This window comes from Lonchura striata, chromosome 2 (assembly GCF_046129695.1).
Source record: "Lonchura striata isolate bLonStr1 chromosome 2, bLonStr1.mat, whole genome shotgun sequence".
In the NCBI taxonomy this organism is placed as follows: domain Eukaryota; kingdom Metazoa; phylum Chordata; class Aves; order Passeriformes; family Estrildidae; genus Lonchura; species Lonchura striata.
This window is the reverse complement of record NC_134604.1, coordinates 15,275,848-15,290,804: the sequence shown is the minus strand read 5'-3', so window position 1 is coordinate 15,290,804 and position 14,957 is coordinate 15,275,848. Positions and strand designations below refer to the sequence as shown.

The window sequence follows — 14,957 nt, the reverse complement described above, 5'->3', positions numbered from 1 at the left end:
TGCCCAAGTTTTTGGAGCCTGTTCCATGTATAACTTTAGATGTCCTCCACAGCCCAGCAGCTCTCCAGAGGGAAGGGGACACCACAGCACTGGGGGCACTTAAGAGTGACTTCATCCAGCCACACACCTGGAGCTGTGGCTCACTTACCTGTTTTTCCCCATGCCCAGTTTCCCAGAAGTGTGGAAGGACAGTTAACATTTGGCACCAGAAAGCAGCAAAGTACAGATACTGCAATGCTTTGTTAGCACTACAAACCAGAGGCCGGATGGATTAAAAAAACCTTAATTTAATAAACCTTGGTCTCAAGAGATCATTGATAGCCAGAGCAGCTAATTCACAAAAGCATCAAAGAACTTCAATCAGACATTCAGTCCAGAGTGACAAGGCAAGGTTTTCTTTCTCTGCATCTGAGGTAAGGTTAAGCTCTTTAACATTAACAGTGCTGCTACTCCAGATCTGCTTCAGTGCATCCAAGTATGACAAAGGGAAGCGCAGCCCATGAGTCTGCTGGGGAAAAGGAGACAGAAAAAGCCCCTGAGCAAAGTGCAGTGACTTGATTACACACCAGGGTGTGAAGCTGTGGGGAGGGAGCAGCAGGAACGTGCTCCATTCCCACAGTACACTCCTGTCGGTGAGAGCATGCCTCAAAAGATACCTCGAAGTAAAATAGGTTTAACTAAAACTGTAACTCTTCCATACTGTAGCATGCTTTACAAGGTAGGGATGTTATGGCACAGAAGAAAAAAAGTAATTTTACATTTACCCTCTTTCTAACTCTTCCCATTATTTTAGCAAGGTCACAGAGCTTTATTTCTAGCTGACATATGCAGTCTTTGGGCACAGAAGCACAGAGAACCTTAATTCCCAAACTCTTTTTTAAGGGCAGAAAGGAAGATCCTGGAGTATTGTGTGTAGCTCAGGTACCAGTGTCCAGCCTCAGCTCTAGAGGAGCACTGAGATTACCTCAAAAGGGAAATACCAGCCTTGCAGCAAAGGCCAAGCCAAGGCCAGGCTGTGCTCTGTTCTGCCTCCTTGGTGGAGTTGTGCAGACCTGAATTAGATTTTAGAAGAGTGAGGTCTTTACTCCCAGTGCTAACCTGCCCCAGGCTGAAGTGAGCAGCCCTTTACAGGGTGTTGCAGTGCATACAGGAGCTAACACAGGTTTAACATGACAGAAGTGAGGTGCAGTGATCCCCATGGAATGTGTGGTACATCTCCAGCCTCAGACAGGACCTGCTGAAGGATACACAAGTAAGAGAAGCCTTCAATTGCTCCAGCAGCTTTGCTGGAGCCTTGGGGCATGCACAAGACATCCCATTAGCATCTCACATGTTTAATTAAGCACAAGATCACATTACTTAGTTCTACTATTCACTGCCTGTGTTGCAGCTTCAGCTCATTCTGGTACTCTGGGAGTGCACTGAAAAATTCTAGGTGCTGAAGAACACAGCCAAACCCACAATGGTAAGATAAATTTTGGGTGTTTGCAGGAACAAACCTGTGCCAGGCCATCCTCACTGGTAGTGTCATCCTCTCTCCCCATCATGTGAGTTTCTCTCCTGTTCTTTAAGGAATGATACACATAAACCATCTCCCTCCGAATTTCATCCTAAAAGACAGCAGGAAGAAAATCGTCACAGGTGATCCACACCCTCACACCCACCTCACTCCAGTGCCAGCTCCTTAATTCCAGAGGCCACTGTTACAGCAAGGAAAGCAAGTCACTTCAATGGACTGACCCAAGAGCCACCTCCCACAGCAAGAAAGGACTCTCCAACACCTCTGAAAATCTATTTACAACTTTCTGCCTTAAAACTGACCCTGCTGGAGTCACAGGAGTGCTGCTGTGTGAAAAATAGGCCATTTAAGGCACCTCTCATGGAAAGTCTTAATGAACAGGTGTGCGTCAATAAATCTCCAGTCTGAGACTGATCTGTCTCTTAAAAATCACATGCCCATTATCAATGCTTGATCAAGGCTTTATAATAAAAAAAGTTTCCAAACCCTACACAATCTCACAGCAATAGGGACACAAATAAAATGGAGGAGAAAAATCAGAAAGTTCTGGTATGTTTTTCTTGGAGGGACACATTCCACTCATAAAAGAAAAAAACAACCAAACACCAAAAAAACCCAAAAAAAACTTTTACATGATAGCCCATCCTCTGTATGCGTTTCCCCCTCCCCCCATCTTTTTTAAAATTAAGATAACAAAAAAGCACTTCTGTAATTTCATACTAATAAACCCTCACAGATAAGCAGCAGAGTAAACACAGAATGATGCAACATGCCAGTATCTATGTTGTAGAACAACTATTAAGTTCCACTGTCACCCACTAGGTACAGAGATAACTCAATAGTGAAGACTAAATGCAACCAAGAGAATTCCCTCTCTTCAGGAACCCTAATTTTGTAATTTCTTCATGTTCCTAAATACAAATAATTTAAAGAAAAACCTGTTATCAAGAGATAGAGAGGCCATTTTAGCTGCTGTAATGATTTACCCCACGTGATTCAGATAAAAGCCATGCAGAATCACAGACAATATAATTCTGTACCTCCCTCCAAAAGGCTGGAATGTGCTCAGTAAACAGCCCCAGGATCTCTTAACAGCAATAATGGGATGCAGGACCCAACCAAGCAGAACTGCACAACCCTTTTAGTACAACAGAGCAACAATTCTCATGCCTCCCACCCCAGGCATACGAGGGGGGCTTCTTATACTTACAGCATTGTCTTGATCTGGTTCCACAGTGATGATAGCATGGTCTCTAAACTGCAGTCTGATTTTGCTATCTATTTTTGGCAATTTCCCACCTAGGAAGAATAAATTCTCCCTTAGGAAAGGAAGAAAAGCAGACATGCTACAAATTGAGCCCCCTGTGCACTACCCATTCTCTCATAGCCACATTTTTTGTTAACCTGTGTTTCCACAGCCACAAGTTCTCAAACTTGTGGAGGAACAAGCAGTGAGAAAGATTTTTTAATTCTAGGATAATCTTTATTTCAGCCTAAGGGAAACAGTCATCTCTCCTGCCAGAGAATGGGAACTGACCAAGAGAGGTCATGCCATGAAACACTACAAGTTTTAAGTGGCAGACTTGGCCACTACCATCACATCAGCCAGTTTTGGGAAGTTCAAACTCTACCTGGAGTCAAAGGATCAGAGTCACATCCCAAGCACGGTGGCAACCGGTGCATGATGAAATCCTTCTTCATGTCGGATGATCTCAGTTCCCTGGAGCTCTCCAGACTGTCTGCAAGCCTTCTCAGAAGGCTGCTCAGCTTTTTGGTGCAGTCAGCTGTGTTCACCTGCTAAACAGCCACAGAGAAGTCAAGCTGAACAGACCAGGCCTAAAGCAGTGCAGCAAAGCAGTGAAAATCTGGACATTATTTTATCTTTGCTTAATCCCAAGCCAAGCTTTGTTTCCTTCACACATTCCCCACGAGCTGTTCACATATCGAAGCTGAAGCAGCAGGACAGGACCACCATAAGGAGGTCCCACAAGAATTCACAGCTTCACTGACTTAAAGATTCAGGAGAGAATCCCAACAGAACTTTTCTGACAGATCACCTGGATGCACCATTATTCCCAGAGTCCCACCTACTAACCATGAGCAGTTGCCTTGGAATGCTTGTCCTCAGTGCCATGTCCTCTTTTGCTGCATCAAACACCAGGCCAGGAATTGCATCCAGTAAGAAATCTCCCCACGAGCTGAAGGACAGGAAGAATAAAAAATTACTGAAATAGTTGCATTGAAATAAAATACACATCCTACTTTTTTTTCTTAACTAGTGTTAAGATATAAAACAATTATTATAGCCTCTTTTTTTTTCCCATGTCTACTCAAATGTTTCACTGTCTGCTACCCAGTGGGAAGAAAACTCTGGAATTGGGCATTTACTTCTTAGTGCTTCTCTTTCCCCCAGTTTCCATCTGCCAACAAATGCCTTCAGCTACTCACTGCTTTTCCAAACTGTCCTGTTTATCCCACACATGCAATCCTCTCTGCCTACTGGGATCTGGTCCAGACAAACTCTGCTTCAACAGAGATGTCCCTTTTGTCTTGGTGCTTAAAAATACCTGCAAGTGCCCCCTCCACAGCTATTTTCAAATTCTCTTCATTTTCCCAAGGAAATGTTTCTACATCATACTTCCATCTACAAACCAAATCAAAACACCAGGACTGCTGCTTCTTTTACGTACACTTGCTGACAGCAGGGGCAGAGGAAGGCTCTTACACTTCATTGCCAATAACCTTAATGGATGATGATTCCACTTTTTAACCTTGGAAGAAGAGCAGTCTTGAAGCTTTTCCTGCTCCTCTGCTCAGCCACAACAGACATCCCCAGGGAATGTGCTCCTGACAAGTCACGCACTGGACTGGCCCTGGGCTGGTGCAGCCATGGAGAAACTGCACTGCCTCCACACAAGGCTGCAAATCTCCAGCAATCCCATTAGAAGGAGCTGAATCCTTGGCTTCCCAGCACTGCTTGGCCAATAAATCCATACAGATCCAGCTGGACAAACCCTGCTGTGCACACTGGCCACAGGAAAAGTGACCAGCAACACTGACTGGGCTTCCACAGTGGTACAGCTGGTGGTTAGAGATTTATCTCAGTTATCTAAAATATGCCCAGACTTGTTCTGCCCTGTTTTGCAGCTAACAGAAATCCTTCCCAATTCTTAAATCAGACCAATAATTCCAAGCCCAGCACCTGAGAGCTGGTGGCAGCAGCAGCATTCTTCCCTGTGTGATAACAGTGTTTCAATGGGGGGACAAGGACCTGACCTGTGTCAAAAGAAATCTGACTCTCATGTATGGGGTAGAAAATGAAAAACACAAATTAGCAGAGAATATTTGCATGGAAGAATTTGTCTGAAGAGGTGTGGGTGACCATCAAATACAGGAGGAAACCTGATTAAAGAAATAACCCGTGGCTCTTTGTCTGGATTATGAAATGAACAGCAACTTCAGCCACTGGTGAGGGTTTTTTTTAAAGACAGCAGTCAGTTTGCAGTTGTAACACTATCTTCCACATTAAAGTCTCCAGCTGGTAAATAATAAATAAAGCAATTAAAAAGCAATCAAGCATGCTGCATGAAAACCTGGCAAAGAGACTGCTTCAAACAACAGTCTCCCTCCCCTCCTTCCCCCAAACCCCAAAACTTCAATTACTGCTACATCAACACTTAGATTCTGCCCCTAACAGCAGGGCACCTATGCAGTAGTGGGGTGTATTTCACTCCATTCTCCACACCTCTGGGGGTAAGCTGACATGCCCTATCCCTGCAATACCCACGGGAAAACAAACCACACAAGGGCTGCATAGGATGAACACAGTAAAGACCCAAGCAGAGCTCATTACAATATTTTTTTTTTTTTAAGAAATAGGACATCACTTCTTTGAAGCACCAGCTTCAGGTCTGTACAGCTCACAAACATCATCTGGCAAAGGAAAGCCATACAAAACAAGAAATAAAGAGGAATTACTTGTTTTGGTAGGTGCTGATGGTCACGTGTGTTGAATAGGAGATCCCATGAGGAGTGTCAGCTTGGTGAATAGTCCCTCTTGGGAAGTACAATAAGTCACCTGGCTGCAGGAAAATGAAAGAGAATTGATACATTTAGGCCTCTTGGTCAAACCTTACTGTAATCCAGAGAAAATAACTCTGAGCAGACAGACTGACAATACATATTCTTTAAAAATCACAAGACTGAGCAATTCTCCAATGTACACTTTAATAACATAAAGAAACCTACTGTCAATATTTGTTCTGCACCTGTCTGCAAACACGAGCTTTTAGCATGCTAGAACATGCACAGTCCTGCTGAGCTGCAGGAAGGGGACAAGGCAGCTGAGATGAATCTGTTGGTAATTCAGTGCCCTGGGAATTTGCTCAGATCATATCAAAAGGTAAGGCCAGTGTGTCACAAGAAAAGTCAAATAGTCTGAAAATGTTAGTTAAAACACTTAAAAAAACAAGTAGAACCTTCCTCCTCCCCTATCTTCTCACATATGTAAATTAAATATCTCCACAGAAAATAATATAGATCAGGGAAGTTGAGACAAAAAAGAAGTGCAAAGCACATGAAATTGCCTCCACAAAGGAAAAAATCAGTTTTCTCATGCCTTTTCCTATAAACACCAGCACAAAGAGAAAGTTCATAGAGCAATATTGATGAAATATAATTCAATTTTAACCTTATGGTCTTTAAACTTGATCACATCAGCTACTTCTAAGAACCTACCAAGCATGATCCTTGCTACCACAGCCCAGACCACCTGAAGCAATTAAATTAAACCTCTAATATGAATTAAAAGCAACTAAACCTTTAATATGAATTCATGTGTGGGACTCCCAATCCTCTCTTCTGGCTCAACGTTGTACTCCCGAGCCAAAGGCACCGTTGGTTTGTAGAGCCGCCAGTGCTTCTCTCCTTCCAGCTGGAGGATGAACACCTGCAAAAGACCATGAATCCAAATTTTTTGGGGGGCCTAAGGAAGCCCTGCTGCCCCTCACTCATCCAGCTCATCAGGTATTTTAATTTATCTTCTGACTCACCAAGTCTGGGGAACCAAGCCAGAACCAGGGACAGAAATACTGGCAGAGGTTGATTTTCTGACAAATACAGGTATTCCCCTTCCCTACTCCCAGCTACTCCCCAGCATAGCAAATACAATTCCCTTCATTTAACCTTTTAGCTGTCTAAATGCAGAGATTAACATTTGAACTAAATTCTTGTACTCCAAATAGAAACAATAGAGAGAAGAGTTGTGAAGTGTGATCTGTTTTATCCTGAATTTGGAAATCCCTGTTCCTCTCCAGTCACTTAAACTTAGCCATTACTATTAGTACCCTTTCAGCAAAAATACATAAGGAAACACTTGCAAATAAGTTTTCTGCAGAAAAACAGAGCTCTTTCTTGATTGTTTATTGTGGGGAAGAGGTGGAAGCACACACAGAGGCAGCCACTGCCAGGAGCCCACAAAGGGTCCCACAGACAAGGTGGTGTTGTCCTACCTCGACATCATCGTAGTGAGGGGGAAGGCCCTGAGACCCCTGGGGAGTGATGTAAACATTGGAGCCCACCAGAGACCCAAAGTAACACTCCAGCTTCTCCTGAATCTTCCACAGCTCCTCCTATTAAAAAGGAAAAAAAAAAAAATAGATGCTGTTACTACTGAAGAGCTCAGCCAAGCTTGGCTGCCACCAGCCCATCACTGAGGAAGAATGGTGACATCCCCACAGGAATGCACAACCTGGGAAGCAGCTTCTCCTCAAGGCAAGCATTGCACTAGCAAAGAAGATCTGATATGGAAGCAATGGGAAAGCCAAAAACTGATGCCCCATCAGAACACTGATGTTTGCTCTCTTCCCTGCACCAACTTCAGTATACAAAACCAGGCAAAAATGAGGCTAAACAGAGCAGAATAAACCACCCATCATCCCATCTGCATCGAAGAGAGACTAACACAAAGGTTAGACATCTTTTACAAATGACTCCAATTGCTTGGGAATATTCAAGTACAAACTTTACTCCTCAATACCCAACACGCGACAGGGAAACATCAGGAGATGCCAACAACTGAGCTCAGTCAGTGGCACTACACGTGGGACTCAGCTGTGTATTTGAGTCCTTATTTGGGCCCACCTCACAATTAGACTGCCTAAAAAGGGACAAGAAAAGACTGCCTAAATCAAAGTAACTTCAAGTATCCAAGTCCTTTACAACAATGCAGCACCACTGTCTCCTTCCCATACACAAAGACTGAGGACAGTCAGCTAAAATGGGTTGGTCACTTCCATGGTGTAGTTCAATGTTAATCCACTGGCAAAAATGGTGGAGTGTTCTGGAAGTACTTGATATGGTTTCACACTTCATCCTTGATTAAAGGGAAGTGGTACAAAATCCCCTGTTTGCACAAGGAAAAAGTGGAGCAAAGAGATAATTTAAGCACCAATGCCTAATGACCAATTACATGCATTTAAAAAGCATACTTAATACTACAGAAAAACGTTATAGTATGAATCACACTTTGTTCTTACTGCAGAGCACTGGAACATGCTGGGCAGTGCAGAAGTATAAACTGTGTTTTAATACAGTTAATGTAAAGATTCCAGCAGGTCATCAATGCCAACCTCCCCTTGGGGACAGATATAAAGCCATGTCTAGTGCCACTCAGCAAAAGCCACACCACATTACAAAGCAGGCGCTAATTACAATGAAACAATCCTACCTTAAATCTCTGAGGTTGATGAAACTGTATTGTTGCCTTTTTCTGGTCAAAATCCTTCTTCAGCTGCATGTAATTCACTCTACCTTCTTTATTTAAAACCTTCTTTTTCCCATTGACACACCTGCAGACATTCACATCCCGCCCGTAGTACAGGCCCTGGCTGCACAGCTCCTTCAAGTGTGACAGCTGGAACAGGGACTGGTAGTAAGCAGCCACCAGGACATCATTCCTCTGAACAAGCAGGGGCTTCTGCTCCCAGTATTCCCTGAAAAACTCCTCTTCTCCGATGGGAGAGATCAGGCTCCTGAAGAGGCTGTCTGGGCTCTCAAAACTCAGGACTGATGGAGAACCAGCTGCATCCAACCTGGGCCGTTTGCACTGAGCCTGTGTTTCCTTTGCCACGTCTGCAATCTTCCCTCCCTTCTTGGGCATCTTCCTGTCCAAGGGGAGAGAAACCCAGAACAATCACCAAAACACAACCTCAAGAGGTCACAGGCCCAGGGCAGCAGCTCTTGCCCTGTCCAGGGGGATTTCACAGTACATTGGGAACAGCTGTGGCTTCAGGAGCTCTCTAACTGCTCCCAGCTGTGATGGAACCCAAAGGATCATTACCCATGCAGGAAACCCGCCCCCCACCCCAAAGAACCTGTGGGCAAGTGGACATGTAGCAAGATCTTCCAATTTTTTTTTTTTTTTTTAAATCAACTCAGCTTTAAGAGATTGAGTGGCAACATGCAGAGGGAGGTGGAGAGAGGGAGCAGGATCAGAAACTTGTATTCTTATTACATATCCTTCAACAGAAACAGTTTACAAAAGAGGGAACATTGTTAGGCCTTTCTGTTGATGCTATGTAATTACTAAACCTACAAGCTTAAAACTTGTAAAAGGTACCAGTTTAAAAACCAAAATGCCAAGATTCTGCTTTGATTTCTGCCAAGCTGTCAAACTTTGGTTTATGTAGAATAAAAATAATTCTTTCATACAAGTACAGACATTTAATTTTAAACCTGAAAGTAATTTACTTTGTTTTTCCATAGTATGTAGTGTAGAATTATGCAAGAATAAAAAAGTAAATTCACAAATCGTTTAGCTGCCAAGTTCTCAGGAATCTTAAGGCACAAATTGAGCTAGCAGTTGGTCTAAACCATGTGCAGACAGACTTGCCTTGAGTCTGCTCCAGCACTTAACTCCCCCAGAGCAGCAGTAGAAGCCTGCCTGGGGAGCTGAGCTAAGCATCCTGAGGATGAGCCAGCCCAACCCTGGAGCAGCACAGCCTGGCAGCCAGCTCGGGGCTGGCCAACCCAAACTGACTCTGGGCACGTCTGAGCGAGTCTGAGAATCCAACCCATGAGGAGTCAGAACATGCTGATGCTTTCACTTCTGAATAAAAATGGCACCTTAACTCCCCAAAAGCAAATGCCATCAATGCACTGAGATGCTTTTACTTGCACAGATCCCTTATCCTGAGACCTAAACTCCAGCTGTGGCATTTCCAAGCAGCAGCAAGTTCTCCAGTGCAGCAAGACACCCTGCTGATCCCCCAGCTCCTGGGCAATGCTTCATCAGCAGTTCCTGTCCTTCAACAGTAACCTGTGGTCACCTCAGTCCTGCAGGAGGGAACTTGCATCACCAGCTTCCCAGCAGGATGGACATTCCCAGCAGCAGGAAGCCACCGTTCTACATGAGGCAAGGGAATGCTTAAAAAAATTAAAGACTGAAAATTAGTCCCTGGTTGGCAGCAAGATCTGAATATGCTGCTGACACTAGGATCTAAAACTGGCATTCCCCAGATGTCAGGAACACAAATGCAACCACCCTGAATTGATGGTTTTGAATTCCAGACCTAAAGCCATCATTTCAACCTCTCAGCTTGCTCAGATTCATCTAATGAAGTTAAATTCACATAGGTACTGTTCACAGAACTCTGCTTCATTGACACCATGTGCTTTTCTGCCGTGTTTTGTTATTTATCACAATTGCAGACCAACAACTGGTTTGGGTTGGAAGAGATCACCTGGCACAAACCCCCTGCCATGGGCAGGGACATCTCCCACTCAGTCTACTTGGTCAAAGCCTTATTCAACCTGGCCTTGAGCACCTCCAGAAGATGGAGCAGCCACAACTTCTCTGGGCAAGCTGTCAGGGCCTCACTACCCTCACTGGAAAAAATCCTCCCCTATACCCAATCTAAACCTACTCCCTTACAATGTAAAACCATTCACCCTTGGCCGGTTGCTACAGGCCCTGGTAAAAGGTCTTCGTCTCTCTTACAGCATTCAAGTACTGCAAGAATATCCCTGGAGAACCTTCTCTTCTCCGTGCTGAACCAGCCCGGCCCTCTCAGCCTGTGCTCACAGCAGAGGTGCTGCAGCTCTCTGCTCATTGCGGTGGCATCCTCCGGATTCGCTCCAACAGCTCCGGGTCCTTCCCGTGCCGAGCACCGCAGAGCTGGGTGCAGCTCTCCAGGGGCAGAATCCCCCCCTGCCTCCCTCAGGCCACGCTGCTCTGGCTGCAGCCCCGGCTGCGGCCCCGGGACGCGCGGCGCCTCCGCCACCCCTCCCGTGCCTTCCCTTCCCGTGCCTTCCCTTCCCGTGCCTTCCCTTCCCGTGCCTTCCCTTCCCGTGCCTTCCCTTCCCGTGCCTTCCCTTCCCGTGCCTTCCCTTCCCGTGCCTTCCCCTCCCGTGCCTTCCCTCCCGTGCCTTCCCCTCCCGTGCCTTCCCTCCCGTGCCTTCCCTTCCCGTGCCTTCCCTTCCCGTGCCTTCCCTTCCCGTGCCTTCCCTTCCCGTGCCTTCCCTTCCCGTGCCTTCCCCTCCCGTGCCTTCCCCTGCCGTGCCTTCCCTTCCCGTGCCTTCCCCTCCCGTGCCTTCCCCTCCCGTGCCTTCCCTTGCCGTGCCTTCCCCTGCCGTGCCTTCCCTTCCCGTGCCTTCCCCTCCCGTGCCTTCCCTTCCCGTGCCTTCCCTTGCCGTGCCTTCCCTTGCCGTGCCTTCCCTTCCCGTGCCTTCCCCTCCCGTGCCTTCCCCTCCCGTGCCTTCCCTTGCCGTGCCTTCCCCTCCCGTGCCTTCCCTCCCCTGCCTTCCCTTGCCGTGCCTTCCCCTCCCCTGCCTTCCCTTCCCGTGCCTTCCCTTCCCGTGCCTTTCCCTCCCGTGCCTTCCCCTCCCGTGCCTTCCCTTCCCGTGCCTTTCCCTCCCGTGCCTTCCCCTCCCGTGCCTTCCCTTCCCGTGCCCGCAGCCCGCACTCACCCTGCGGGAGGGAGGGAGGGGACGGCGGGGCCGGGATGGATCGGGCCGGGATGGATCGGGCCGGGATGGATCGGGCCGGGATGGATCGGGCCGGGATGTGCCGGGGGAAGCGGGGCGGTCGCTGCCGCGCTGGGTGTCACGGGAGGAGCCGCTTCCGGGCGGCCAGAAGGAAGCACAGCGCTGTTCCAGTGCTGTTCCCGTGGGTACTGCAACAGGAACGCAGCAGTGTCTCCGCTGAGGTTATTCAGAGGATTCAGTTTTGCTTCGTACACGCAACAGTGTCTGGGGTTCAGCTGCGCGACCTTTTCCCGGACCAAAATCCCGTTCCAGAGTCCCTCTGAAGCCGCCTCAAAGAAGTCTTCAGAATCCTTACCGAGTACATGAAAACTTCCAGAAGTATTTTGAATTACCTTTACTAAAGAGGCCCGCTAATGGTTTAGTTTACATTGGCAAATGATATCAGAAAAAAGATGTTAGGTAGGCTTTACTAAAGCTTTATTCTTGTGTACCGACAGTTTGAAGAATTATGAAACCTTTAAGAATGAAGTTGTTCGGACTTAGAAGTTTGAATCACCTAAGCTACCTCCCACAGGATGTTTTCTTATTACAGATGGGTGTAGCAGCAGATGTTAAAAATAGTGAGACCACATCCTGCACCTCAGCTGGTCACAGAAACCATGACAAGCTGTTATTTCAGCTCCAAAAAATCCACAAAGAACCCTCAGCAGAACTGCCTGAGTGCCATCAGGATGAACACTCACCAAATATGTACTTACATAATGCCTGTGGTGCTTTAACTCGCAGGAAATGTTCTGGGATATAAACCCCACACATGGGACTGGCTGCAAAACCAGCAGGAATGGGAAATACTCGTGAATACCTTTTTAAAGACTTCCATGCTGGTCTGCAGAGACAAATTGACTGAGAGTATTTATTACCATACCTGTCAGGAAGTTAACACACACTTCAGAGGGCCATGGGAGCTTAGCCAGCCTTCTAGCACCCCCTCTAGACAAGAAATAAGTCATTGAAATACTGTTTGTTACCTTTTACTATTTATACAAGCAACAGATTTTTTTTAAGCATAATTTATCCGGATATAATCCCTATCACTGCACTTAATGCAGGTAAAAATTATAAGCTTTGCTGTAAAAGTTAAATGTCATCATCATTTACAAGAGCATGTAGTGACAGGACAAGGGGAAATTGCTTCAGACTGAAAAGGGGAGGATTAGATTGGATATTAGAAAAAAAAAAAAAAAATCTTTACTGTGAGTTGGCAAGGCCCTGGCACAGGTTGTCCAGAGAAGCTGTGAATATCCCATCCCTGGAAGTGTTCAGGGTCAGGTCTGAGCATCCTGGTTTAATGAAAGGCATCCCTGCCCAGGACAGGAGGGTAGAACTGGATGATCTGCTGTACTCTGGGTGGGGAGAACCCCTGGCCAATGGTTTCATTCACAGCTGAAAGTAACAACAGCTTTCTCCACCAAAAGCAACTCTGCAGCTCTCTGGCACCTGCACAGATGTGCCTGGAAGGTAAATGCAGGCAGGAATCTCTTTTCCTCCACACCTCCATGTGAGGGGACCAGTTTACTTTAGCCTACACAGGGCTTGGGCATGCTGTGCTGCATGGCTTCTGCTGCTGCAAATCCTGCAAGGAATTTAGAAAAGGGAACTGATTTTGAGTCCTTTCTCCATTGGAGGCTGAGGCTTCACTGTTGGCTACACAACAAATACTTCTTGTAGGGCAGAAAAATATGTGAAAACAATGATGTTATATTAGTTCATGTGAAAACTTTAGAAGACACATTACACATCTGGAGCAACTAGATGGGATCTTCTCAGGCAATCTGGAACATCTGTGCAGGATGCCTCATAATGGCAGCGCAGGAGCAAGGCTGTGATGGTGTATTTTTATATACAGCTACACTATACATCTGCTCAGCTTGAGGTCTGCTGTGATGTTACTCTTGCCAAAGCCTGTGTATCCTTTGGCTTTGCGTTCCCAGCATTGTCATTCCTGGTATGGTTCTGCTTTCCATGACAGGATTTCCTGGAAAAGTATCAAAGCTGTCTCAGCTCTGATACATTTGTTTGGCAGCGATCTGTCCCGCTCACTCCGTGAGATTTCAGTCACTCAGCAGGCACCATGTCACCACTCCTCCAGCTCTGGATCTGGGAGCTTGACAAATGCAGCTCTTTGAAAAAGTTAAGAGATGTCATCATGCTCTGAACAAACAAGATGGGAGCAAGAAAATAAGTAAACTGAACAAGAAAAAAAAAAGTAAGTAAATAAAATAAAGTAAATAAAGAAACCAGAGAGTGACTTAGGCTTCCAAATTTATTCCCACTTCCTTGACTAATCAACTTGACCAAGCATTTACCTTGTGACACTTTTTGTCACCAAATGATCATTTTGAACTTCAAAATGATAATTTTGATCTTTGTAAATATAAACTCAGCTCATTAAATGACAGACAAACCCAAGGAATTTAGTGGAAAACACTCCTTTCTTGGGAAAGTTACAAAAGTAATCCTGATTCTTTTCTGGAGCTGTGAAAACTTTCTGTGTTTATCCCTAATTTATCCTTAATTCAGCCTCCTTAGCCTGAACCTAAGGATATTTCCACACAGGATTCATCTGAGACAGACAGGTTTCCTGTATGTGTTTCTGTTTTGGCACAGCTGTTTCATTTTATTTCCTGGAACTATGCTGGGGATCACTGCTGCAAGGGGCAGATGCAGCTTCTCCTCACTGGAACATTCAATCTCAAAAGCCAAAGCAAGAAGGAGGGAGGCAAACCCCCAAGTTAACATGCAACAGAAAGCAGAAGAACCAAAGGCGTGGTTGGTTTGTTCTCTTGACAAAGTTGTCTAAAATGTCTGTCTCAAAGCCTGTGTTTCTAAGCCAAAGAGTTCTGCAAGAAGCAGGGCATTACAGCAGGTAGAGGTGAGGCAGAGGTGAACTCATGAAGGACACAGCTCATGCCGGAGGTGCTGCTCATCCACCTAGGAAGCGGCTGCAAGTGCCCAAGGTCTGGAACGTTGTCCCTGTGCTGCCTCAGGGACTGGTGAGCCAGATTCTTCAAAGCATGGAGAGTCATGGACAGCTGACAAGGGTGATGGGTTTTCTTGAAGCGTTGCTGATGTACAGTCTACAAAGCCCCATCAGCCTGGCCTCCTGCTGGTCCCTACTGTACTGCTAAGCCATAATTTTTCCCCTGGTTCCCATCCAAGGGCAGAGGCCGCTGAGGTGCACAGGGGTTGCCCAGGAAAATTGGAATGCAGGAAGTGAGACAAGGACAGGAGCTATCCCAAAGGTATCCCAAAGCGGTTGGTGCCAACTGCCAACCAAAATAGGGGGTGACAAAGGGCTCCCTTAGTGAGCACACAGCTCCTGTGCCACTGCAGTGGAGCCTGTGCATGGGATCACCCCGGTGAAGCTCTGCATAGTCCAGTTGGAAAAGAACCC

At 46.2% G+C, this 14,957-nt stretch overlaps 1 protein-coding gene across 4 annotated transcripts; it reads right to left on the bottom strand.

Annotated features, from left to right (window-relative positions):
• Positions 1 to 267: 267 nt before the first annotated feature.
• RIOX2 (ribosomal oxygenase 2) lies at positions 268 to 11,593 on the bottom strand. Of its 4 annotated transcripts, none has more exons than XM_021550179.2 (10): positions 11,486 to 11,593; positions 8,247 to 8,682; positions 7,030 to 7,149; positions 6,339 to 6,467; positions 5,498 to 5,601; positions 3,615 to 3,717; positions 3,151 to 3,316; positions 2,730 to 2,818; positions 1,500 to 1,610; positions 268 to 508 (listed from the first exon to the last, which is right to left on the bottom strand). In XM_021550179.2, exons 2-10 carry the CDS (start codon positions 8,676 to 8,678, stop codon positions 347 to 349), a joined length of 1,416 nt encoding a protein of 471 aa, XP_021405854.2. In that variant the 5' UTR covers positions 8,679 to 8,682; positions 11,486 to 11,593; the 3' UTR covers positions 268 to 346. The 4 variants fall into 4 exon arrangements, with proteins under 4 accessions (XP_021405854.2, XP_021405852.2, XP_031361688.2 ...); XM_021550177.3 differs by lacking the exon at positions 11,486 to 11,593 and adding an exon at positions 10,518 to 10,617; XM_031505828.2 differs by lacking the exon at positions 11,486 to 11,593 and adding an exon at positions 9,717 to 10,568.
• Positions 11,594 to 14,957: the final 3,364 nt, after the last annotated feature.